Source organism: Hyaena hyaena, unplaced genomic scaffold (genome assembly GCF_003009895.1).
Source record: "Hyaena hyaena isolate Hyena2069 unplaced genomic scaffold, ASM300989v1 scaffold_1415, whole genome shotgun sequence".
Classification (NCBI taxonomy): domain Eukaryota; kingdom Metazoa; phylum Chordata; class Mammalia; order Carnivora; family Hyaenidae; genus Hyaena; species Hyaena hyaena.
Window position 1 is genome coordinate 111220 of NW_024082050.1, and position 26267 is coordinate 137486.

At 38.2% G+C, this 26267-nt stretch overlaps 1 protein-coding gene across 1 annotated transcript in view; it reads right to left on the bottom strand.

Moving 5' to 3' along the window:
* LOC120225452 (partitioning defective 3 homolog B-like) overlaps nt 1-26267 on the bottom strand; it is a 314844-nt gene that overhangs the window by 100579 nt on the left and 187998 nt on the right. Inside the window, exons 11-13 of the mRNA XM_039223648.1 lie at nt 14972-15142; nt 10593-10725; nt 2169-2268 (exon numbers count right to left, since the gene is read on the bottom strand). Of these exons, the coding sequence (XP_039079579.1) occupies nt 2169-2268; nt 10593-10725; nt 14972-15142 (404 nt within the window). The remainder of the gene's footprint in view (nt 1-2168; nt 2269-10592; nt 10726-14971; nt 15143-26267) is intronic.

The window sequence follows — 26267 nt, forward strand, 5'->3', positions numbered from 1 at the left end:
TTTAGAGGGCTTTTAACTTTTTTTTTGAACACCAGGGCAGCCTCCCTTGCTCAACCCTCCTGGCTCCCTTCCAACCTTTCCTTCCATCCCGAGTTCCACACATCCAAAACCCCCTGCTGCTCCCGGTCACCTAGGCAACACAGCAGCTTGCAGGATGGTGCAGGTCACGAGATCCCGGGGGAAGAGTTTCAAAGCTTTACCTTTGTTCTTTCCATCTCAAAACTGTCTTTGGCTCTGCCCCTTCCTCTCCAGCCATGCTGCTCCTCTCTTCATTCAAGCCCTCTCTTCTCTTGCCAGTCCCCAGGATCCTCTTTTATGGCTTTCCCATCCACAACTGAACTCACTCAACTTGATATTGTCACCACCCCTCCCCCATCCCCAACAGAAGAAATCTGTGGAGACACTGAGGCAGCCAAAAAGGGAGCTCTCAATTCCCAATAATTCCATCTCTGCAATATCTCCGATGCCCTCTCTCACCTGAAGTGGGTTCTAATCTGAAAGCTTCTCCCTCCCCTCCCCAGAACTGTTCCTTGGTACCTTTCACTGCTACTGCCCTAGAAAACGTGCAGAGTCTGTGGTTTCCAGTGGATATTAACCTTTCTCCATTTACCTAATGCACGTTGTACACAGCTAAGACCCAGGTCTTACCATGCTGTCTGCTGAAACCTTGCAATAAGGTTTTAGTATCTAATGAACGTTATCTGCATTCCTTATCCCTACACTCTGGGCTCTATCATCTGGCCAGTCAGCCACTACACAAGATGCACAAACCAACTTATTTTCCCAGTTTCCATGCTGTTCCTTTTACCCTTTCTTCTCTCTCAAATTCCCCTCCTTCCTGGGCTTTTCTCCTGCCCGCCTCCAATTCATAGTTTAGAATTTAGCTGAAATGCCACTTTCTCCATAACATTTTCCCCTGATTCCTCTGTCTGGAAGCATTCTCTTCTGACTTGGATGTCCAGAGCATTTTATTCCTTCTGGTAAATGTCACTTTGTACCTTGTGCACTAGCTGTCATTTTTACCTACTGGCCTACCATCTTCTTGAGGGTAGAGTTTATATCTGAAACGTCTTTACATTATCCCAACAGTTTTTCACAAATACACAGCATAAATAGTAAAACAGAATGAAAGAAATTATTTTTCTAAGTATTTTTTAATGACAGCAAACTGTCATTTTTGATTCAGGATTGAGGAAGGCAATGGAGATGAATGAACACAATTAAGTAGGTCCAGATTTTCTTTCAAGAAACCCCTAGAAAACTGATCTAGAACATTACTATAATTATCAGTCCAGTTGGTGAAATTGTGTTTGAGAAAGATAGCTGACTTTAGAAACGTAAGAATCAGAGATGGCTAAATATAGGTAAGCTTCCAGGTAATAGAGTTAGCTATACTCTGTGTTGCTTTATTTTTAGCAGATCGTAATAAAAAGCATAATAGGAATGACAACAGCATTGCTGCAAGAAAAATGAAAAAATTTCACAGGATTATCAAGGGACATAGAATGGAATAAAATACACAGTTTTTAACAGCCATAATAAATACAGAAAATAGCAAAGGGACAAGTTAATGATTTTTGAAACTCATCAGAAGAACAAAATCTATGAATTCCACTAGTGAGATGGTGTGTATACTTAGTAAATCTTTCTCTCTCATGCTTGTGAGATCCCAAAAATTATTGATTTTTTTGGTTTCTATTACAGAGTGGATAGAATATTGGGTACTCTTTTCAATATTTTAGATTATATATGGTGTTACTTTAATTTTTAGATTCCATTAACTTAGAACATTTATTTTTAAAATACCTTTAGGGTTTGCCAATTACAAATGAAGGAAAAAAACAACAAAAACTAAGCTTTATGTCATTTCAGTTTGGTTTTATACCTTCTCATATAACCTTTTGAGCTCTCTGGTTTTTCAACATGATGAAAGAAAGTTCTGTAATTTCCTTAAATATTTTATAATATATGATGAATTTTAAATTCCAGGAAGCAAAATATGAACACTCTAAGCTATTAATTTCAGCTATGAGAAGCTTTCACTGAAAAGGAATTATAGATGCTATGAGATTTCCATTCTGGAAAGAAATAGACTTAAAATAAGGTGGCTGGATCTTCCCAGAAACACCGTAATGAGGAACATTTACGATACATCATTTTATCAATACCTGTGGCTGTACTCTTCAGTGCCCAATTCCAGAATGGGATGTGGTGGTGGAGAAGGCGGTACTTCATCCTCGGCCCATCCGTCACTGGGAAGCAAGAGCTCTAAAAAACAATGAACCGATGAAGCTGTAAACTCGAGGCAGAACTGTTCAGTGCCTGGTTTTGTTTCAGTCCATCTCACAGATGCAATTTTTGCCAACACATAAACCAATCTTGAAATAAATAAGTCCTCCTACAGAAGCGAAGGATTTGTATGAGAGCTCATGCAGCCTGTGTGAGGAAATCTAAGCTTGCTAATGGGTTTTCACACTGGTGACCTGCTGGCAACCCATGGCAAGTCAAGACTGTGCATCTTGAATATCTTTTCCCACCTAGAAAAGGCTGACAGTCGCTCATGACTTGTGTTCTGTGGAAGATTAACAAAGCCATCTCTTTCATGCCTTAAGGGTTTTGTAAACAAGACTCTCTAGTGAATGAATACTCTGGACCTTATGGAGATTTAGGTATTGGCCTTAGTGACAAAAAGTACTTAAAAAAAAAAAAACACATGAGATACCATATATCTACTCACCATTTAGAGATGGTAGAGGGGGAAAAAATCTTTTTGTATCTATGCCACAATGGAAATATGTGGCTTTGAGGCCTTGGAAGCAAAAGGCTAGGGTCAGACCTGGTTTTCTCCCCTACTCAAGATGTATACTTTTCCAAGCTATTCTACCCTGGAAAATTTAGACCTGTATTCTAAATATTACTACAGCTAATAACAAGCAAGTTTGTTGGGACCCTACTATATACAAGACATCTTGCTACGTATTATGCTCATTATATCATTTAACACTATCACTATTACCAACATCAGCTCATGTGTGAAATCATGATACAGCATCCTGGGCAAGCAAAAAAAAAAAAAATCTGTGTGGCGAGGCCATCATATTTCCAGTCATGGCTCCCACTAGTGCATGAACTTGGCCCAACAACTCAACTTTTCTAAGCTCCAGTTTTTTAAATCTATAAAGTGGGGATAAGAATAGCTTCATTAGAGGAGTATAAGGATTGTAGAAAATGGTGCATATTCAAACAATTTATAAATGCAAAGTGCTAATAAGCAACAAAAAGATTAATATTCTATATATCCTAAACTCTACTACATATCCATAACGGTAAGAGATTTGGTAAAAGGCAGATCCTATTTGTCCTTGATTGCTGGAACAAGAGAAAAGTGTCTCTATCCCTAAAGGCTGCTGGTAACAGAACCTGCCTGACTTGCGCACATGCCAGATGTGATGGTCACTTTCATCTGTTAACTTGACTGGTGACTGGGTCCAGGGTATCCAGATATCTAGTCATACTTTATTCTGGGTGTTTCTGGGAGGGTGAGATTAACATTTAAATGAGTAGGCAAAGTAAAGGTCCCCCCTAATGTGGTTGAAACTCATCTAATCAGCTGAAGGTCTGGATAGAACCAAAATTCTGACTATCCTCCTCTGAGGAGAGAATTCTTCCCGCCTGACTCTTTTCAAACTGAGACACTGGCATTTTCCTGCCCTTGGACTCAAAATGAATTACTGACTCTTCCTGGGTCTTGAGTCTGCTGGCTTTTAGACCGGGACTCTGCTATTGTCCTTCCTTGGTCTCCAGGTTGCTCTTTTACCTTGCAAATATTGGGGCTTGCCTGGCTCCATAGTCATGTGAGCCAACCCTTTATAATCTATCTCATTATAATAGTTATTATGTTATTATGTATATTATATGTTATATGCATTACTGCATATCACTAAATGTTCTATATGTTTTTACATTATATTATTTATTATATTCTCTATTTGTATACAAGCATATACATCTCATTGGTTCTGTTTCTAAGGAGAACCTGCTCCAAACTCTGCCCCAGGGACTAGTATCAAATGGAGGTAATTCTAGTAGTGCTGACACGTGCCTGGCTAGGAGGCTTGAAGCAGGAGATCTGATAGGCAGGGTGACAAAACTACAGAAGCGTGGTGAGCAAAGGCAGCCAGCGCTGTCTCCCTGCACTGCTCCCCACCCAAGTGATCTAATGATTGGTAATGTGGCGGCCGCCAGGCAGCCAGAGGCTTACTGACAGGAAGAGAACAGAAGGAATACACTGTAAACTGGGGACAAGGGACACATTGGGACGGCATCTTCCACTGGCTGTAATCTCTCTACCCTCCACTTCTTGGCTCATCTTTCACATGGGTGATAAATATTGCTGTGATCATGGAACTTGGCCTCTCGGAAACCTCTCAGTGGCACACAGTAGCCTAGAGAAGGTCTGTGCTGTCCACGGGCAGCTTCATCTCCTATTACACATTAGCTACCCAAGACTACTTACTGTTCCCCAACCACAAGCCCGGGCTTTCCTGTCTCAGTGTGTTTGCCTACGTAATTAAAAATCCACTCCCATCCATCAAAGTCCCACCCTTCTCTCAAGGTCCACCTCAAATCTCATCACCTCTATGAAACTTTTACTGTTTCCGTGGGATCTGTCAGTACTTTTAGAACAATGACAGAGTATACTCGTGCTCACATCTGTGTGCACATGCAGCCCTCACTTCTTTCTTCCTGTTCAGGCAGACCTCATCTCCCAGCTTCTTTGTACCTAGACTAATTCTTTTGGATAGAATGTACATTTTTCTGGTCATTGTCATCCCCAGTCTCAACGGTTAAGAAAGGTTGCACTCCCTCCACCTTTCCCATCTACCAACTGCAAGAAGGAGTGGCTGAGGCCCTAGAAGATGGCCCAGCTGCCAACGGAAGGAGCCCAGGACCTTCAGTCCCTGCACAGAGCCTGGCCTCCATCCTTCTGCCTCACTGGGCTATGATAAGACAAGAAAAAATACTTCCACTGCCTTCATCCATTGACAATGGGTTTATCTATTACTATTACAGAAATAATTCCACTGATAACATTTATCACATGCTGATTTTGCAATGAGCTATCCGTCTATCACCTATGTATCTATTTCTCTTACTGGACCATAGAGAAACTCCTCCTTGCCCTCCTCCTCTCCCTCCTTTTCTTCAGCATTTTCTCTGGCTTCTTCAAGTTTTATTACAATCATTACCTTTAATTTTTATCTTATCCACATGAACAATCTATGTTTTTAAAGTAGTGGGGCTCCTGGGTGGCTCAGGCTGTTAAGCATCCAAACTTCGGCTCAGGTCATGATCTCACAGTTCGTGGGCTCGAGCCCCATGTTGGGCTCTGTGCTGACAGCTCAGAGCCTGGAGCCTGCTTCGGATTCTGTATCTCCCTGTCTCTCTGCCCTTTCCCTGCTCATGCTCTGTCTCTTTCTCTCTCTCAAAAATAAATAAACATCAAAAAAATTAAAAATAAATAAATAAAGTAGCTGTAGGTAGAGAGGTAAATATCTTCTTTGTTGACCCTTTATTTTTGGTACATTTTTAAATATATTCAGATGCCATAAGGAATTTTTTTTCCCTCTTGGCCCAAACACCTCTATTAACCCTATAGCAATGTGAAAATATGGATTTATTCTTTCCAAAAAAATATTTCTGGGTTTCTTCACATGTACAAGTTTAAGTCTTGATGGTCATCCTATCTTTATGGCTGTGAATGTTGCCACTGCACCCTCTAGTAACTACTCCGTTTATGACCCAATGACCCTGGTTTTAATCATCATTTTTCATAGTTGTTACTTGTTTTACAGATTGTACCCTGCTAGGGCCAAATCAGAAAAGAAGAGTAAAAGAGATTGCAACTTTAGACAAGGGCTCAGCAAGCTATGGCCCAAAACATGCCCACCATCTGGGTTTGAACATAAAGTCTTATTGAACAGTCGTGCTCATTCATCTGTGTACTGTCCATGGCTGCCTTTGCACTACAGTGGCAGAGCTGAAGAGCTGAAACAGAGACCTCTTGGCCTGAAAAGCCTAACATGTTTACTATCGGGTCCTTTAAAGTTTGATGATCCCTGCTTTAGATTTCTTTATAATTAAAAAAAATTTGAAAGCCTATTCTTGAGGCCTATAACAGCACTGTATTCACCTTTGCATCCCAGATAGTATGTCCTGCACAATGGAGGTATCCAATACACAACAGGAAAATTGAAAAGTATAATTCAATTTCTAATCATCACTCCAGAGGTAGTGCCTTATGTACTATAGAGGGCTGGGCACATGCTGGTTCCCCAAAGATGGCACATTAGGAATAATTATACATTATTTGTCTCTTTAAAGGACCTTAGGTAACATGGGCCCAGTGAGACAGGATATAGAATCAAAGGGGTTGGTTTGAGGTGGGGATGGAAGGTCTATGGGAGCCTCCACTGGGTCCTGGGCAGACCTGGGGCAGTGGGTGACTCACGTATGGGACTGGAGTGCACTTGAGCTTAAAGGTGAGGGGAAGCAGGAGTAGGGCACAACAGGGGAGACCAGAGCAAGGGAAAGAGAGGTAATAGCAAACCCGAGGCAAATGGTGCTCATTACTACTACTTGACTATTCCTTGGCCAGGGTGAGATCTGCAGGCAAAATGCTTCAGAAAATACAACGTTGGTAGTTCATGTTAACATCATTCAAATGCTTAATACAATTTTATAGTAAACCCCTGGGACAGAGCCCCATCCCAATTCCCATCTTGGAGCACCACACTTATTCTAGTGCAGGCATTGCTAGCAATTCTCGAACACAAATGTGAATTTTCCGGTGTTACAATTTCTACAAATGTTAGTTCTAAAAATGCCTTTTCCATGTAACAGCTTGACAGGAATATGTATATATATAAAAAAATAACCATGGAACTGTGGGTGGTATGTACTATTATTACAAAAATAGATGGAACACAGCATATCAACATTGCGTTTTTTAAATATACAAAGGAAAGGGAAAAGAGAAGAAAAAAGTTAATGTTTTGGCTGTAACAGTTCCTTTCCTCACTAGACATTACATTTTGTCAACTCAATCTTGTTTTTCTAAAGCGGCTCCTTAAAACACTTGGTAGGGTTGAGTCAACACTCACTCAGGTTTCATGAGCCTAGTAGCTCATGAGTAAGCTCATGAGCTTAGTAGCCTACTGCTACCTCACAGGCATCTGAAACTCAGAAACTCTCAGTGGTTCTCAAAATTTTAATTTTTTCCATATTGAAAAGAGATGATGATCATGATATTATTCTATAGCATGTTTATAAATTCTAGTGTGTGTATATACGTATACACATATGTATATACACACACGTATACATATGTGTATATACACATATATGTATATACATATGTGTATATACACACATATATGTATATACACACTATATACATATATATTTATGTAGACCAATAGGTCTACATAAAAATAGGAGAACTTCCTTTACTGGCCTCTTACAATTAAAATTTAATGAGTCTATGCCTTGATGGGCCTAGTTCTTTAACTGAGTGTTGCATAACAGACGCACAAGGAAATAACAACAATCGCTTTTTCCTGCTTAAAATAATAATATTAAATATTAAATATATAAATATTAAAATTAAATATTAAAAAAATAAATATTAAATGCTTAAAAATAATATTAAATAATATTAAATAATATTAAAAAATAATATTCTTTCACTTCTTGAAAGAACTGGATTTTTCTGTCATCTTGGAAAACAGACATGGAGGAAGGAAGCAAAGCAGGGACCCTGTAGGTGGCTGACCTGTGCGGTTTCCACTGGTGTAGAAAGGTGTTCTACCTGGAAGCATGTGTCAAAAGAAGAGAACAGGGACTCCCAGTAATAGTCTATGGCCACATGTACCCAAAGGACTCTAATGTTCAGTGGAAATACAAACTCTAAACAGTCTATTGAAGTTTCATAGTATGCAACTTTATTTTTAGGAAGTTCTTTGACTAGATTTTATTATTTAATTCCCTCCTCCTCCCCCCTGGGGGCACCTGGGTGGTTTAGTCAGTAAAGCATCCAATTTCAGCTCAGGTCATGATCTCATGATTCGTGAGTTCGAGCCTTTTATCGGGCTCTGTGCTGACAGCTCAGAGCCTGAAGCCTGCTTCAGATTCTATGTCCCTTCTCTCTCTGCCCCTCCCCTGCTCGCTCTCTCTCTCTTCGTGTCAAAAATAAACATAAAGAAAATTTAAAAAAAATATTTTTTTTCTGGGTGTATCCTTACACTTAACTAGTTCTATAGTTTCATTATTTTGGCCTTTGCTACCCCTTCTAGGGGTACTATCCCATTTCCCCGGGTATCTTGATGTCCTCTGAAAATACTCTGTGTAATTATCACTTCAGCATCAATATTTTATAGCTATTAAAAATGAGGGGTGCCTGGCTGTCTTAGTTGGTGGATCATAAGACTCTTGTTCTTGAGGTTGTGGGTTCAAACCCTGTGCTGGGTGTACAGATTTATATATATATATATATATATATAAAAGAAATGATGGGAGATTATGTGCCAATATTCCTTTGGATGTCACTGGTATAATTAAGAATAAAACTCTGAACTTGGATTGCCATTTATCACATATTGCTTGAGAATTAAATGCCAATCAAATTATGTAAAGGGTAGATATTTTAATACAGATGTTAATGTTTTTGATCATTATATGGGCATGGTAGAGAGAAAGCTATGCTAGTCTGTGTCAAACTTGCCATTCCTTCTCCAGATTCTTCTGCTACTGTGATTTAAGGTTTCAGGAAGAGATCTCACCATGTCAAGACAAATTTTAATTTCTTAAGAGGAGAAAAGACATACTGAGTATTTCTTTATCTGATACAAAGCCAAGTGAGCTTTTAATGGACATTCTTGGTATCAGGTGAAAAGACTTCAACAATTTCAAGAGACCAATGTAAGACAGGGTCCATGTTGGGGTTTAGGGAATGAACTTGAATTAGAGAGATAAGGGCTGAATCCAGGATCTGCATGAATTGAGTATGTAGTCTTGGCTAAATTGTCTACTCTCTTTCTATTTCTTCATCTGTAAAGTGAGAATAATTGTAATAATAGTATTACCCACTTGCAGTGTGCATGTAAATTGCTTAACACTGAATCCAACAGACAGTAAACACTTAATAAGTGGTCACAGCTGTTGCTGCTACTCTCACTAAAATGGAGGAAGTCAGAGGAAAAACCAAAGTCTTATTCTGATTAAACAATTCTAGAGGAATCTGAGATGTACATGCTTGTTCTGATGGAGTTCTCAGAGTTCAGAAACTGTTCTCATGTAGTTAATTCTGGGTGACATCTTAGATGTAAACAAGGGATCGAATACATAAACAGTACCTCCATTCTAAAGGTTACTGTAAAACCACTGAACATGACGCTGTAAACTATTCAACAACAGAGCGAGATGATCATAATATGTTATTAATAAAAAGAACAATTTCCTAAACATTATATATATTTCATTTTAATTTAATTTTATATATCCATATTTTCATGAAGAATTGAAATATAGATGCAAAAATGTTATCGATTAGTATCTCTGATAGAAGTATAAGTAGTATTAAATTTCCTTTTAATTGCCTTTCCCTAAATTTTCGGTAATGAGTATGTATTGCCTTTGCTATACAAAAAACTTAATATTATTAAAAAGAAAGGAGATGCAGGGAAATTAAATTTTCTTTTTCTTGGTGACTGAAGTACAATTTTTTAAAAACAAAGAAAAGCCCAGGGACACCTGGGTGGCTCAGTAGGCTAAGAGTCTGACTCTTAATTTCAGCTCAGGTCATGTTCTCACTGTTGTGAGATCGAGCCCTGAGATGGGGCTCTGTGATGGGTGTGGAGCCTACTTAAGATTCTTTTTCTCTCTCTGCCCTTACCCCACTCCTATGCGTGCGTGTGTGTGTGTGTGTGTATGTGTGTGTGCAGGCGGACACACACATTCTCTCGTCTCTCTCAAACTAAAAATAAACAAATTCCAATGTTTTATATCTAGAGGTCTACAACATCGTAAGGGAAAGATAACGTAGCGAGGGAAAAATAAGAACATTCCAACTGTTACAAAATGGTCTTGGTTATGGTATTTACCACACTCTTTCTAGAATCAAATATAAATCTGTGAATCATGTGGTGACCATTTTATGGTTTAATACTAGTCCATGCATTTTTTTAAGTTCAGTAGTTATTTATATTAGGTAACTTCTTATATCAAAAGATTGTTGAAAAAAAATTAACACTTTGCCATTTTTTTTCTCCAGGCATGGTTTGTTTTATACATAATCCTCCCTGTTTGGGGCAGCAAGCACAGAAACTGTCACTTAGACTGGAGGCAATGCCAGGAATCTGCTTCACAACTTGTGAGTCAGCTCTCCCACCCATCATATCTTGGTGTTCATGACTCAGGGTAACAAAGTCTGCACTTAGTCTAATTAACTCCTCTTTGTCCCTTTTTTTTAATAAAAAAGATAGTCTGTGTTTTCTCACACCATTCACGGCACATGGAAATGGAAAGACCCTTACCTTTCTGTTTGTCTTGTGAACTGTAAGTGCCAAATGGATGTAGTGAACTATTATCATTTCTCCTGGAGGTGGTTATAGTGTTTTGACAATTCTCAAAGCATGGCTTAGAAAATGCCCCACACTCAGCAGGCTCCTAAGGGATGAAAACAAAAATTACATTTGCCTTTTAAAGATGTTCTAACTTGGTCAATGAAAGAGAAGTAGGGCAATAATCAATTTATGTACAATCCTCCAAAAATCTACTGCATAGAAATTCTGGACTGAAAAATCAAAATGGCCCTATCAGTTAATAAAACATCTTTGAATATGAAATAAAAAAATATACTGACAATGTGGTGCTAAGGATTAGGAGTACTCACAGCCAACACAACAGAGGATTAACTTTATTATTCTTTCCCCCCACTTACAACTGGCTTCTTTCAAATTTTCTTCCATCTGGGAGTACAGCTCGTGGCAGTGTCAATACAACAATATCGTCATGCCAAGGGCGTTTTTCTGCCAACCAGCTGGTTCCTCCCTCTCTCCCTCAGTGACTAAGTGCATATGCTCTAGGACAAGTCAGAACCTAAGCAGGTTTGCCACTGAAATGCCATGAGTGTGTCCCACTGCAGACACTAGGTCTTTTGGCCAGAAGCTAAAACAAACCCTGTGACAATGCCAGACAGCGGTTCTCCTGAGCTTCCCCTCTCCCCCGTCCCTCGCCTCTTTTTGATATTTTTCCCTCCTCTTTTGATTTTGAAAGCCTGCAAACAAATTCAGTGTCTTTAAAATGGCCAGAGTAACACCCCCACAAAAGCCATGTGACACAGGTGTGAAGAGGTGGTAGAAAGGGGCCAGGTGTAAAGAGCTGTTTGTTCAAGAGGACTGAGGCACAGAGAATGCGGTTCTGCTCTTGCTCGTATATGTGCCTTCCTAACACAAGGAAGTCATGTGAAAGCCATCTCACGGTTGTGCCCTTGACCGTCTGTGAAGTGGACTTGCCCAAACAGAAACACAGATCTGATCCCCCACTCCTATCCCCTCCCCCCCCAGCCCTTTCCTTCTGAGCAAAGCATCTGGCCCAAGCAATTTGATGATGCTTTCCTCTCAGTTACAAAAACTCGGTATCCTAAACAAAATATTTAAAATATTCAGTTTATGCATTCTTAATAATTAAAATGTTTTTAGCTGCTGAAGCTCTGTTAGCTTTTTGTCAAGGCTCATAACATTTTCCCTACATCCAGGGTTACCCTCTGCTTCTGTATTGCTAGTAAACCAAAACTCAGCACAGTCTTCCTAAATTAAAGCTGGAGCTTGGGCAGGTAGGAGGATTAGGGTTTACTTCACACAGCCTTGTGCTTTAACAACAACAAGAACAACAACAACAAAAATTCTGCTTCCCCAGCTCTTTGATAAATGACACAATCGATATCCCAACAACTGATCAGTAACCAGCCTAATTAAAGTATTCAGCTTGTAAAATAGAGCTGTCGTAGAGCCTTCCATTAGTGTCCCAGCCAATAAAAAATATAATGGATTTTTAAACATATTCTCCTTCTACCAAGATGAGCTTGTAGCAGGGAGAGAAATGTTTTGGGGAAGAGGAAAAAAAAAACAACGGTCATAACCCATTTTTTAATACCAAGTCTCTAGGCTCAAATAGAATTACAATTGAACCTCAAGCTCATCCTTTGAAAAAGATGTTTCTGTTTCAAATGATTTTGATTCAATCAAGGACTCATTATGTATTCTTCACGAGGTCCTCATCAAAACTGTTTACGTATCTTGTGCATCTGGGTAATGTGGGAAAATACTCCAACAACTATATATTTTGACTTTTCTTAAGTAGCTTCTTCATTTTTTTTTATATCAATATAATGTTCAAGTAACCATTTTGGTAATTTTGCCAAATCTAACTAATTGACTTGCCTGCATGTATGAGTGGTGCTGAGACCTTTTTCTAGGTTACAATAGTTTTTACTGTACCTGAGGGTGACTGCTGCTGCACAGGAGAGGACACCAAAAAGATGAGTGCACAACATATGTTGTGACACAGTAAAACACGGAACTGGGAGATCAAATAGTGGCAGACTTTTTTTTTTTTTTCCAATTTAATAAATATTAGTTGTACATTAGAGGATCCTGTCTTTATAAGAAAAATGCTCTTCAATCTTCATGGGTACCACAGAGATTCCCAGAGAGCTGAGAGAATCAAGTGCCTGTATGTTCCTCCATGGAAAGCACATAAATATGAGGGAAACTAAAAAGGGCGCTTGTTGAAATGTCCTCATAAAAATTGCTTTTTGTCCCATTTCTTAATTCCCAATTAATTTCCTAGTGAACTTATTAATAAGATGCTTCTGAGGATGGGCAGCAAACTAAAAGTTCAGTTCTTTCTTCTGACAAAATAATTGTCAACCTATCCCAGAATATGAGAATTAACATGGATATACCTGCCGTAAAGGACAATGCAAATGCTAAAGCATCTCAATTAGATGAGCCAAAATACAAAATGCTTACCCAGTAGGCATACACTTGTTTTAGGGAAAGACATGGAATCAGGGAAGGAGAGACGTTGGGGACACAACTCCTAACAACCGTATTCATTTTTTCTTTCTTTTCTTTTTTACTTAACTTTTGCTATTTGCACAGGTATGATACTCTACAGTAGCACCTCCCAGACTTTTCTCTTAGTTGAAATATCTTTGTTCCAAGAAATCTTAAGGGAGACATAATACACAGATACACAGAAGGGGTAGCTTAGGGGCCCACAGACCACCCTTCAGACCTGTCCCCAACAACTGGGTACCATGAACCCCAAGGCTCTAGAGTAAGAATCAAATTAAACCAGAAAGGAGCCAATTCCATCATGGATGGAAGCAATAGATAAGGGTTTTATAACTATGTACATAAGTAAAATCCATTAAATATTCATGGAAGCCTCTGTCACTTAAGCAGACACAAATGTTGAAAACGAGTTGGCTCATTATATATAGTCTCCAGTAATTGGCCAATTTACATTTATTTAACATTTACAAGGTTATGTACAGAAGAGTAAAAAGGTACAGTTACTCTCTTCTGATAGCTGATAATATAACAAAGTGAGATATAGTTTACAAGTTTACTACTTCAGCTGACCCCCTCAAATAAAGTAGGTCTCAGATGCATCTTTTATTCATTCATTCAACAATATTTATTAAGTGTCTACTGTGTGCTGGGAAATGAGGATACATTAAGGGATAAAACAGACAACAGTATCTGTCATCTGTAAGTACTCAGCACTCAACTATGCATGTCTTCACAGCACCAGAAAATGGACAATCTGGGATTTTTACTTAAGTCCTCCACAACTTTAGAGCCTAAGCTTTTAACTGCTATGAGCTTCAACTACCTTCCCCCATTGCTTAATTTGAAAAATCCTTTCTTTTTTTAAGTTGAACTTATTATTAACACTAATATTTTAAATTAGTGCATTAATAGTATTCTATGTTAACTTTGTGTATTACTGCATTACATAAATATTACTTGTCCTCAGAGAATATTTGTGTGATTTGCTTATGGTTTTCTTAACTCTTAATTATGATCAACTGTTTTCTCCTTATCTTTTCTTAAAATATATTTCAGGAGTATTTAATAATTATTTTTAATAGATTAGAGAAAAATGTTTTAGGAATATTTTATATTTATTATAAATATACTAACATAATTGTATAATTTAATAATTATATAATACATATATAATTGTATATCAGTGAAATGTTTAGGGATATTGGCATTCAAGAATATTTTATGGTTACACTTCATGTCTAGGTAAACATATTTTATATTAAAAATCCATAGAAAATATTGCAAAAATACGTATTTAATTAAAAACATTTATTTAATACCATGAAGCAAGCAGCTTGCTCAATAGATCAAGTTTTAAACTAGTTAAGTCTCAGGTCTAAATTATCCTTATGCACATTATGGGGGCAAATATACAGAGCTGACTGCATTATAACGATCTTCATATTAAGCACTATATACATCTGATCAAGAACTTTCTAAAGTATGGACATTATTAGCACATCAATCAAAAAGTATATAAAGATGTTATATAGTTTAATAGTTTATAATATGAATAAAGCCTTATTTATAAAGTCCAAAACTCTAGAAATTTCTGGGGGGGGGGGGACTAGAAAATATGGATCTGTTACATTTGATAAATTACTTACCTTAAATTACTTAAATTTCTATACCTTCTAGTTATATCTGTAATATACAACCACCCATAAATCTATCAGAGCCCTTCGGGGACAGTTTTTCCCAATTTCAGAAACACTATGATACTAGTGATGGAAGTTTGCATATCCTAGAGGCCATTTGGGCAATCTTTAGAGGGAACTAAAGATATGAATCACCTCCATTGGTCTCGCTGGCCTCCGCAGAATCACTAACTGGATCATCCCTCGAATGTTTCCCTCCATGGACATTGATCGCCTCAGTGTCTCCATAGCTTCGTGATTGGACTTTCCCAAAAGAGATTCCCCATTTACAGCAATCAGCTGGTCATTCATCCGCAGACGACCATCCTAGGACAGAGGAAAGAAATACAGTGTTAGAGAAAAGTATGCTGATGATGTATGGCTGTTTCAGGAAAAGTTCAAGTTTAAAAAGAAAAAAAAAAAAAAGAAAAAAAACCCAGCCATTAGGAATGATTTATTTTCTATGGCAGAAAAAGGTTCTGGAGCTTATCAAAAAGTCACGAATACCAACAATAATGAACTGTGTGAAAGTGTTTTTTAGAAATCTCAGAGTCCCAAGCTGCAATAATTTAGATATTTGTATAATGTCTGTTACCTAAATCTTTGGCAAGCATGCTAACCTAGCCCAATTCTGCCATTTTCTCTGGCAGGGACCCTATTGGCTCAAGGAAAGGGGGTTCGGAAACAGAAGGAAGTGGTCACATCACTAGAAACAAGGGTTGCATTTTCAGGCACAGAGAGACATCATGCTAAAATGTTATGTGTTTGACAGCCATAATGCATCTCCTAGATATTACTGCTAACTCTGTTGAATGGTGCTGGGGAAAAAAAATAAATAAAAGCTCATGTTATTGTCTCTAACACAACCAAAAAGTTGCTAGTCTGCAGAAGAACACAGAGATGTGCAGTGAAGGGCTGATTTGCTATGATGTCTTCTGGCAGAAAAGCACAACAAAGGAGACTGTCAAGTTTTTTGCATGCAGGCTCTGAATGATTAGTACTTTCACCCAGTATCTTCAGGAAACCATATTCTGTAAAGTGCACAGAGCCTCAACATGTGGATAGGCAGCCCATACTGTAGTCTACATCACTTCTAAGTACTAGTCATCTTCAGCCAGAAGCATCTCACAAGCTAGGGATGCCAATGGTAGCTAGCAAACTGGCTGGCTGCTCTGCAGACGAAAGAACTTGAGGGGACCACAGCGCATCTCCCCAGTAGGCAGACTCAGTGGAAAAATGTTTAAAATACAGTCAGTTTAGGGACATGCCTTATACCTCTCACATTAGGGTAGAAAGTTCTTGCTACGAGGCACAGATGCAGTTTTAGTAATGTTATGATGCTGTTGTTGCTAATAAACTTGACAGAAGTACCAGTAGGTACAATTGTCCTTCCTGGAGAATTTTTCCATAAATTAGCTCTAGAACTCAAAGAACTCAAGAAGTAGATCAACGTTTTTATTCACATTTTTCAGATAAGGAAACTGAAGCAGGGAAGGGCTGCAACTTGCCCAAATCACAAAAGCAAGTCAGAGGCAAAGTGACCCAGATGCAGGTATCAGGCACTTTGGCTCTTCGGTCTCTCTACTCGACTCCTCTTTGTTATTTGGTCTCTAGACAATAGCTGTATGGCACGAAAGTATGAAAGGAAAATACTAAAGAATTTTGTTTGTAGTAAGTATCTGGGATCCATGTTCAAATTTAACAGAATAAAATACAAAAAACAAAACTTCCTTAAGAAATGAGAAAAACAGACATACAATGAACAATAGGACCAACTGTGCAGCTTTGGGAGAGAAATCCTGTGGACAAGTAGATAAACTCTGACTAACTCAGTAGCAGATGGTCAGAGGAAGTCCTTCTGAAGACAGTGGGGGTAAAGGGTGAACGAGGAAGGCTGCTCTGGATAGCTAATGCCCTGGAGGAGATGCACTGTGCGTGTGCCTGCTGGAGAGGACGCTGGCTGCCCAGGATCGTGAAGGCCACCCAAAGGAGCATATGCTCCTGAATGAAGAAACGGAGATGGTGGGGAAACGGGATCGATTGAGGGCACACAATCAGAGCTGTACACTGTCTGAGTGAAGTGCCTCCACAGAGCGTAATGTCTCCTCCCTTCCTCTTGTTTTCCCACTCCACTTAACCTTTACCCTAATTTGGAGTGAATCTGGAAATGAGATTTACAGGAAAGGCCAAACAAGAAAGAAATCTCTTCATTTCTATTATCTAATTTTGAGTGAGGCGCATAAAGAATGAGGTTAAGGTTACACGAAACAGGGTAAAACAAAAACAACTGTAATGGTTTAGTCATGTGAAGCGAGACATAACATAAGGAATCCTTCTATCCTATTCTGGCATTTAGTGGAAGGAGGGCTATTGGGTTGAATCTCAAGAAGGAGGTTGAAAGGGTCACTAAAAATTGGATGAATGATTTTTGAAAAGGAGGAGGAAACAGAAGAATCAGACCAAGATTCCGGCTCTGTCAACAGGAAATGAGCTCTACTAGGTGTTGGATTTGTAGAGGCTTAGTCTTGGCAGGACACTTCGTCCTCTATGATGTGAAGAAAGATAAAGACTGAAACTTTATGGGTATCTCTAGAATGGAGGAAATAAAATCTGAGTGAGATTCCACCTGGTAACTTCCTATGAACCTTGTCTGTGAAGTATGAAGCAAGGTCTGAGTGAAGAGATAAACAGAGAAGGAGATGTGAAGATGTAAGGCCTTTTTTCCTTCTTTCCTTTCTCTCTCTCTCTGTCTCTCTCTCTCTTCCTTCCTTCCTTCCTTCCTTTCCTTCCTTCCTTCCTTCCTTCCTTCCGTCTCTCTCTCTCTCTCTCTGTAAAGTGATCTCATACTAACAGATACTAAGCACAAACTTTCATTTTCAGCTACATTCCAAGTCTCAAATACACAGAAGTAGAACATGTTTGCTATATTCAGTCCAAAACAAAAACGCAGGTCAGGTCACCGCAGGGCAGCTGGGATGTTTTTTACAAGACATCCACATTTATCACAAGCATCACTGGAGAGCTATGGGCATGATACAAATCCACACACTCTCAGGCTTGGTTGGGTCTGTTGCTCTTGGTGCGTGCTTTCTCACTCTAAGATGAAATGGTAGGTAATTTCATTAATGGCGATGCCAGTAAGTGCCATGTTGTCCTAACATTTAGAATATAATCTCAGAGTTTAGAGCTGGAAAGGTCCTTAGAGGTCATCTTGTCCAACCTCTTCTGTTTATGGATAAATAAGGTGATGCCCAAAGACGATGAGAAACCATTTATTGAACTCCTCTTAAGAGAAGGACTTCTCCGTGGGTTAGGGCTTGTTTGGCTAGTTTGGGTCAGAGCTAGACCAGAATAACTCAAGTCCTGGTTTGTCAGCATTCTTAATTTCCTAACCGTCCTCTCTGCTACATAGGTGACAATGACTGGTTCCAAGAAGAAAAACAAAAAAACCTTCAAAACCAGAGAGGACAATATGCCACCAGATGTCTTCCAGAGGAGAATCCTGTACGAAATCCAGAGTCAGATGGCAGATGTGGAGACTGGTGAGTGTGTGCCGGGTGATGGCAGGATAGGGATGCAAAGTAGAAGTAGGAGGCAAAAATTTGCTCACATCTCTACCTCTATAAACATACATGCATCCCATGTCTGGTCTTGATCTAAAATGAAAGTGATTCATTGGAAAGCTCCTTACATATCTCTAACTCGAACTCATTAAATATCCTTCACAATTGTGTATGACTTTGTGTATGCTTTGGAATAGTTTTGACCAAGAAAAGTACTTTTCTAAGGTTTTATCTTTTTCTATTAATATTGTATTTAAGTAAATACTTAGACACTAGAATGCTAACTCTCATCAACTGCTTTTTTATAGAAGTGAATTCAACTATCCAGGGATATGACTCAGTAATTTTAGAAAATTTATTTCACTGTAATCTGGATCATGCTTGTATTCATTAAAGAAAAAAATCCCTTTCTGCTATCAACCTAATGTTTGTATCCCTTGTCCCCCACCTCTCTTCCAAACACAATATGAGGTTTTTAGGATGAAACCCTTCCGAATGGGATTGGTGCCCATATGAAGCAGGCCTGAGAGGGAACCCTCACCCCCTCTGCTGTGTGTGGGGACAGCAGGCAAACAGCCATCTATCAACTTGAAGTGGGCTCTCACCAGATACTGAATCTGCTGCCATCTTGATCTTAGACTTCAGTCTCCAGAATGGGAGAAATAATTCTTTCTCAGTAAGCCACCCAGTCTGTGGTAGTCTGCTAAAGCAGCGCAAACAGACTAAGATACTTCCCTTCCTGTTTTACTCCCATAAGACCCCTAACTAACAGGACTCCTCACCTGGCAACTATACTCTTCACCTCTGCCCAACCCCCATAACCAACTCTACCTATCCTCAAGCCAGGAGGGAGTAAAGGAAATTCCCAAAAGAGGAAAATAAAAAAAAAAAAAAAAAAGAGGAGGGAGAAGAGAGTCAAGATAAAATGTAACTTCCTTAGGATACTTTTAGGACAAATAAGAACTGGTACAAGATTAGGTCTTGTCCATGTCCCGAGATTGCTTCAGATCTCACCAGCCCTAACTTGGTTCAAATGCGATAGGATGAGTGGACCAGGAGATAAGATGTTTGAGTATGGCATCCCCGTTTTAGAGAACACCTAATATAGGCGAGTCCTTTTGCAAATATTTTATACATGCTCTCATTTTTTTTTTTTGTCACAACAACTTCGTGGTAGAAATACTACTTTTTACTATTTAAGAGATACAGAAATGGAGGCTCAAATATAATAAGTGATTTGTCAAAGGTTATTGGCATGGCTAGGTCTCCTCAGGCATGTACCTGTTATGGTATGTTGTTCTAAAATCAGAGTTCTAGAGATGATTAGAGACACTACAGTTATTAATGACAATAATAATTTAATGAGCTTCTTTGTGTAGTCATTGTGCTAAACCCATCATCCACACTAGACAATTTGATCCTTACAACAATACTATACAGTGGGGACTGTTGCCCTCATTTTATTAAAAAAAAAAAAAAAAGAAAGAAAGAAAGAAAGAAAGAAACCAAGAATTAGGTCAGTTAAATGCATTGTTGCCAGTCACATTTCTAAAGCAGATTTGAACTAGGACTGGGTCACTCTGAAGGCCACATTTCCAACTATTTTGCTCCACAGCTGTATATTTAGAGCAGATAATTCTTTGTAACGTGGGCAGTTGGGTACTTTGTAGTATGTTTCATGTGCCCACTGAAGTGTATCCATAATTTCCAGGGGGTCTAGAGACCTTGTATTTCAGCATCTGTTGTACTGCGGTGCCTGGGTACTATCTCTTCCATGATTACTGGTGACATGGCATGGCTTAATCCATCCCTTTGGGTTAATTTTTGCAAGGCCCCTTCCCTATAAAGTTCTAATGAACACAGAGGGGAGAGTAAGAAAGCCAAAATGAAGAACTAGCCTCTGCAAAACATGAGACAAGCATGAGGGAGTGGGCTAGCTTTCTCAGGAGTAGCTGGCTGGAGCCCAAGGCCAGTCTGCATTAGGCCAGGGTGTTGAGAGGATTAATCATGACCAGATGTCGACTCCTGCCTCTGCATGTTTCTAAGGAGGCCCTCAGTAAAACTTTCTGGGATATTATCAACACCCAGAACCCAAACCCCAAAGCCTGACTTCAGACTGCAGAGCAGGATTTCCCTGGGGTGTGGTGGGACTCCTGGTCAGATGACACCTGATTGAGGGAAAGGACTGTGCTGAATAAATCCTTCACAGGACCTAAAATCATTCCATGATAACATCTGCCTACCATATTTTTGGGAAAAAAAAAAAATCGTACCTAAAAACCCCTTGCATTCCAGATTGAAATCATTTGACTTCATTTAAAAACAATAGCAATGAAAGGAAAAGAATAAATCAAGATTTTCTAAAGTACGGTTTTTAAAACAAAGAAGGGGAATAAAGAAAGTTGTTAAGATTAGAAGCATGTAAGGTCTTGTCTTGAGGAATACCTACCTACATTCATCAATGTTTTACATCAACAATCCTAATGCAATTTCAACCAATATGAACAGGGCTAATTCTTTCCAAATAAGAGCTCTAGGTTTTCTAGGGACAAGAAATTACATTCTGAGGTACACATCGTGGTGATGGATCATATTCCTCCTTCTGTCTAAAAAGTCCTTTGCACTCCTCCTCACCCACTGAATATCTATCTATGCTTCAAAACATGGCTCAATGACTGTCTTCCATTCATAGATTTCTCCATAGGCAGAATTAATTGCTCTGTCATCTCAACACCTATGATACTTTAATACTCATCTAATATAACTTTATCATGTTCGATATATATTTGCTTATATATTTAACTTATTATGTCGCCAGCTCCCTGGATCACAAAATGAGTTGTTTTGAGTTTCCCACCTCCAGTCTACTATATATTGCAGAACTCATTACAGATGTTCAAGAAGAGAATGCTAAATTGAGTCACTTGTAAGATCTTTCATTCAGGTGCTCTGGACCTGGTGTAGGTTTCATCTACAGTGAGAAAATGGCTTATTTACAAACCGGAACTATGAAAGATTCATGAATGCAGGCTGGCCAGCACATGTTAACACATACAGAGACTTTTAGATTTGTCCAAGTGAAGCCTGATTACTTTCTGTGTACTGACCCAATAGCCACCTCCTCAACTACTGTACAATTTAAATTTATTCATTTAATTCAGTAATTGTTTTAAAAGCCTCACTCCATCATTACGTAGCAAACTGGCAGAGTCTCAGCAATATACCATTACTTGTTTGTGGCATTTGAAACTGTTTTTGCCAAAGATAACTGGAGAATATTGCTTAGAGCATTGGAACATACACAACCAAAACATCTTGATTTAGTACTTTCAAAATGCATTAAAATTATTTCATTTTAAACTCCCTCTGGAAAAATATGGGGTGTGAATATATTGCCATTTATAGACTCTCCGATAGTCATTACTGGGTCTTATAATTTCCTCAGCAAGAAAGTTTGAGAAGCACTGACTTAGAGTGATCACAAGTACTCACTGGCTTACTACACAGTAATGGTATTTTGTGCTTATCTGATATGTCTGCTGCTTCCTGTCATTTCAGCTTCCTCTCCGTATATCCCTATGTCCTTCCTGATTTTCTGTTTTTGGTTTACTTTGGCCTAGAAAACTTGATAATAAAAAGCTTATTAAGGTGTATGTGTTTTATATGAATTAAGATGATTCTGCATGAATGGCTAACCAGGCTAGAATCTGAGACCTTTTCAACTCACTGAAAATCATTCTTATTTAATTTTTTAAAAATGAACTATGCTCTTATTTTTGCTAAAATTGCTTAAAGTCTGGTCACTAGAAGAATGGGTCCAAAGCAAAGTGCCAAGAACAAAACTTGGACTACAATATGAATATATATATACATATTTCTATACATAAAATATATATTTTATAAATACCCATAATTAATGTGAAAATAGCTTTATAGGTGAAAGGTACTATTCTCAGAGTCAAAGTATCATATCATCCTGGTATATCAACTTTTGTAGATTGTAATTTCCTTTTTTTTCTTTTTTTTATAAAGTTTATGTATATACTTTGAGAGAGGGAGAGAGAGAGAGGAGAGGAAAGAGATGGAGATGGAGATGGAGAGAGAGAGAGAGAGACAGAGAGAGAGAGAGAGAGAGAGAGAGAATCCCAAGCACACTCCACAGTGACCGTGTACTCCCCACCCCTGGACACAGGGCTTGAACTCATGAACCATGAGGTCATGGACTGAGCTGAAACCAAGAGTCACATGCTCAACTAACTGAGCCACCACAGTCCTGACTGTAATTTCCTTTATGATTAGAACTACCAATTCTTATAGTTTTTTAAGCCCACAGAGACAATCATGGGGTTCAAAATACACTTCAAGGGGCATCTGGGGGGCTCAGTTGGTTAGGCGTCTGACTTTGGCTCAGGTCATGATCTCATGGTTCATGGGTTCGAGCCCAACGTTGGACTCTGTGCTGGCAGCTAGCTCAGAGCCCAGAGCCTGCTTCGGATTCTGTGTCTCCCTCTCTCTCTGACCCTCCCCTGCTCATGCTGTCTCTCTCAGAAATAAAATTTAAAAAATTAAAAACAATAAAAAAATACACCTCAAAATGATGTAGGTTTCTAAAATTTTATCTGGCATGATACGGATTTCTTATTTGAATTCCCATGCATGAAATAAAAATGTGTAAGTGATAAAGATCAGCAAGAAAAGCAATGATTGATGCTGGCATTGTGAGATTTAAAAAAATAATATTATACTACATCTTTATAAAATACTGGCTACTGGAGAAGACCGACAAATGATGAGCCTGACTACCTGAATTGACATATGCCAACATTTTTGGCTTTTTTAATAAAAGGAAATTGGTGAAAATAATTTGCATGGCATAAGTGATAAATATTTTCCTCATGTTTAATAATTTCATTTTTAAGGTAAAATTCTTATTGCGTATATAGCAATTATGAATTTTCCCAGGCAAAGTTTTTGCAAAACATAAGAAGTTGTTCATAAAATGTATCGCATTTTTGTGGTCAGGATGAAATGCCCGTGTGGCTGCTCACAGTAGAGGACCTGCAGTGGAGTTCTGACATCCTCCGAGTGTAGGGTCCTTTGGCTGGAGGTAAAACCTGGAAGCCATGGCTATTGGTAACAATTGTTACAGTTTTCCACCAGCAGAAAACACAATCAATTTTAAGAAAAATGGTTAGTTGAAGAAACCATTTAACATTAGTGTTTAAAAAGTTGTCCCTTTTATCTTCCTTTGAATTCATTAATTAGAGATCCACCACATGATTAATAGATACCAATAGAGATGGACTTGGAAATTACTCATGCTGGGAACTCCTACTGGCCTCCAATTGAGTAGCTTGGATGCTATTAAATGTTCCATATTATTGAGGGACATGAAGATTGAGGATCAAGCACTGTATTCCCAGAAATTCTAGAACTGTATATATTCTCTCTAAAAATTCATACTTTAGTCATTTTAAAATAGGGGGATTGCTCGTATTAGAAAAAAAAAAATTCTTGAACCTTACACTAAACAGCGTAGATTAGGAAATTCTGCATTTCTCAGAGGGACCATGCCAAATTTCCTAAGCACACCAGAATCAAATTACTTAAATTATGTCTATTTCATATTCTGAGCGCATGCATTTGCAATTAGCTATATCAGGCATTTTTCTTTCATTTAATCTCATCATCATCAAGTAGTATTTATTAAGCACAAACCTGGCTAATTAATTTTCTAGAGAATAACAGGTATTCTTAAATTCATTCTCCCTATTTAAGAGACCTTAAGTAATCTGATACGTGACATTTTTTTCTCTTAGAAAAAACTACCTTTAAATTTTAATTTTTACCTTATTATTTCAAGGCTTCATATGACATATTTTACTCCCAAAGTCTATATATTCAAATAAAATAAGTCATTCAGAATTAATATAACAGACTCCATGAGAATTTTATTCTTACTACAGCATACTAATATTCTATCTCGATTGTTTTAAAATATCACTATTCTAGTTATATACTTTTCCTAAAGCGATTCATTTTTAAGGTAGAAACACAAGAGAAATAAGCAGCTTAAATTATTATAATCAATGGTTGTAAAAAAAAAAAAACATTTTCTCCTTAAAATTTCAGTTAATACAGTTCCTGAAAAGGAAAGCAAAAGAAAGCCACTGATTTCAGAATGTTTAGCAAATGAGATGAGAATATTGAATGTCTTCAAACTGATTATAAGACTTTATGTGTGTTTTACTAGAGGAAAGGAAAAGTTAATTTTTTATTTGGATTTGGAGAAAGGAGAGTATTTTTCTCAAGGTACCTTTTTAACTAACTTTGCAATGAAGACAATATTCCTTTCTTTTCACTTAACACTAACTATAAAAGCATCCTCATGAACATCAAAATTCCGCTCAGTTCTTGGTTTATAAGAAGTCATTAACCCATCAACTTATATCTAGTATATTTTGGTTCTGGAAGCAATTACACTGTACTTCAGAGGCAAATGTCCAGTAAGAATGACAGAAACTACAATGAAACTACAAACAGGCAATGTCTGTTATTGTTGAAGCATATTAGTATCAATACTCAGTTGTATGTGGCTATGAAGGTCAATGGTCACTGTGTATGGTGAAAAGCACAGCTCAAAAGTGATGCTTCAGAGGGGTCCACAAAGGATTCCCTGGTCTGAAGTGGTCTGAAACAGCAAATGCTGGGTCCTGACACACGTGGAGAAAATTTCTGGGATTTACTCTTGATATGCAAACTGCAATTTAAATATTAATGAGATTAAGCACTTGAATAACTCTGAATAGAGTTAAAATATTGCTCAGTATGCCCTTATAGTGACAGGAATTCACTTCTAAGAGGGAATCCTAAAGTAGCCAGATACTCTTATTTTCCAACAGAGATTTACATCTCCAAAGAGATTTACTTCCCCAAATAAGAGAGGAAATGATAGAAATCAGTAGCCTGAGAGATAAGTTAAAAAAAAAGAAAGAAAAAGAAAGAAAAAAGAGGCCCTCAATTACAGTCACAGTCCTTCTGTGGTTTTGCATCTGGCAAGAAGTAGCCTATCTTTGTTTACACCAACAGAAACCCCCGGGGGGAATACAGCATACAGAATCCACAGGAAGAATTTGGTCATACTTTTCAAAGTAGTTTAGTTTTCAAAAATCCACCTTCCCTAAAGGGAAAAACACCTTGAGAACCAATTAGTGGGTACGAAGGACCAGTAGAAAAAGATTGTGCTCTGGCAGAAAGATTATTTTGTTGATTTCAGGTAAAAACCTAGGGCCAGATGCTAAAGTGGATGTTCCCCATGCTTATCTCCCCTCGCCCCAGGGACATCGCAGTCTGTTACATTTGTATCTTCTGAACAGGGACAGGAACAAAGTCTCAAAACAATTTCTGTAAGACATAATCCTGAATCACAGAACAGGTGGCAATTTTCTGAGGAATAACAGTGGATTACTGGAACAGCAGAAGAAGAATAGAAAAATGCTTTCTCTTTTTCTGGTTAAGTAGACTTCTTGTGAGCAAAGCTTAGTCCTCTACCCTTTACACTGTGAAAAGTAAACAAGACAAATGGATACTAAACATTCACAATAAGGCTAAATTCATGATTGATGCCTCTTACTGTTTAAAATCAGCTATAAATATGCTGTCCAGTGGTTTTTAGTGGTGTGATTGTCTGACTCAGCAGACCAGTCAGGAAAGAAATTTACATAAATGGAAAGTGAAATCCTTCTGCAAGAAACAGGACTGTTAGAAACTGCTTAGGTAAGGAGATGCTCACTTAAGCAAACATGGATATACGTATTAAACCTGCTCTCCAATATCTGCTGGAGCTTAAGTTATTGCCCATAAAAAAAGCAAAGATATTTGCTTTTAAT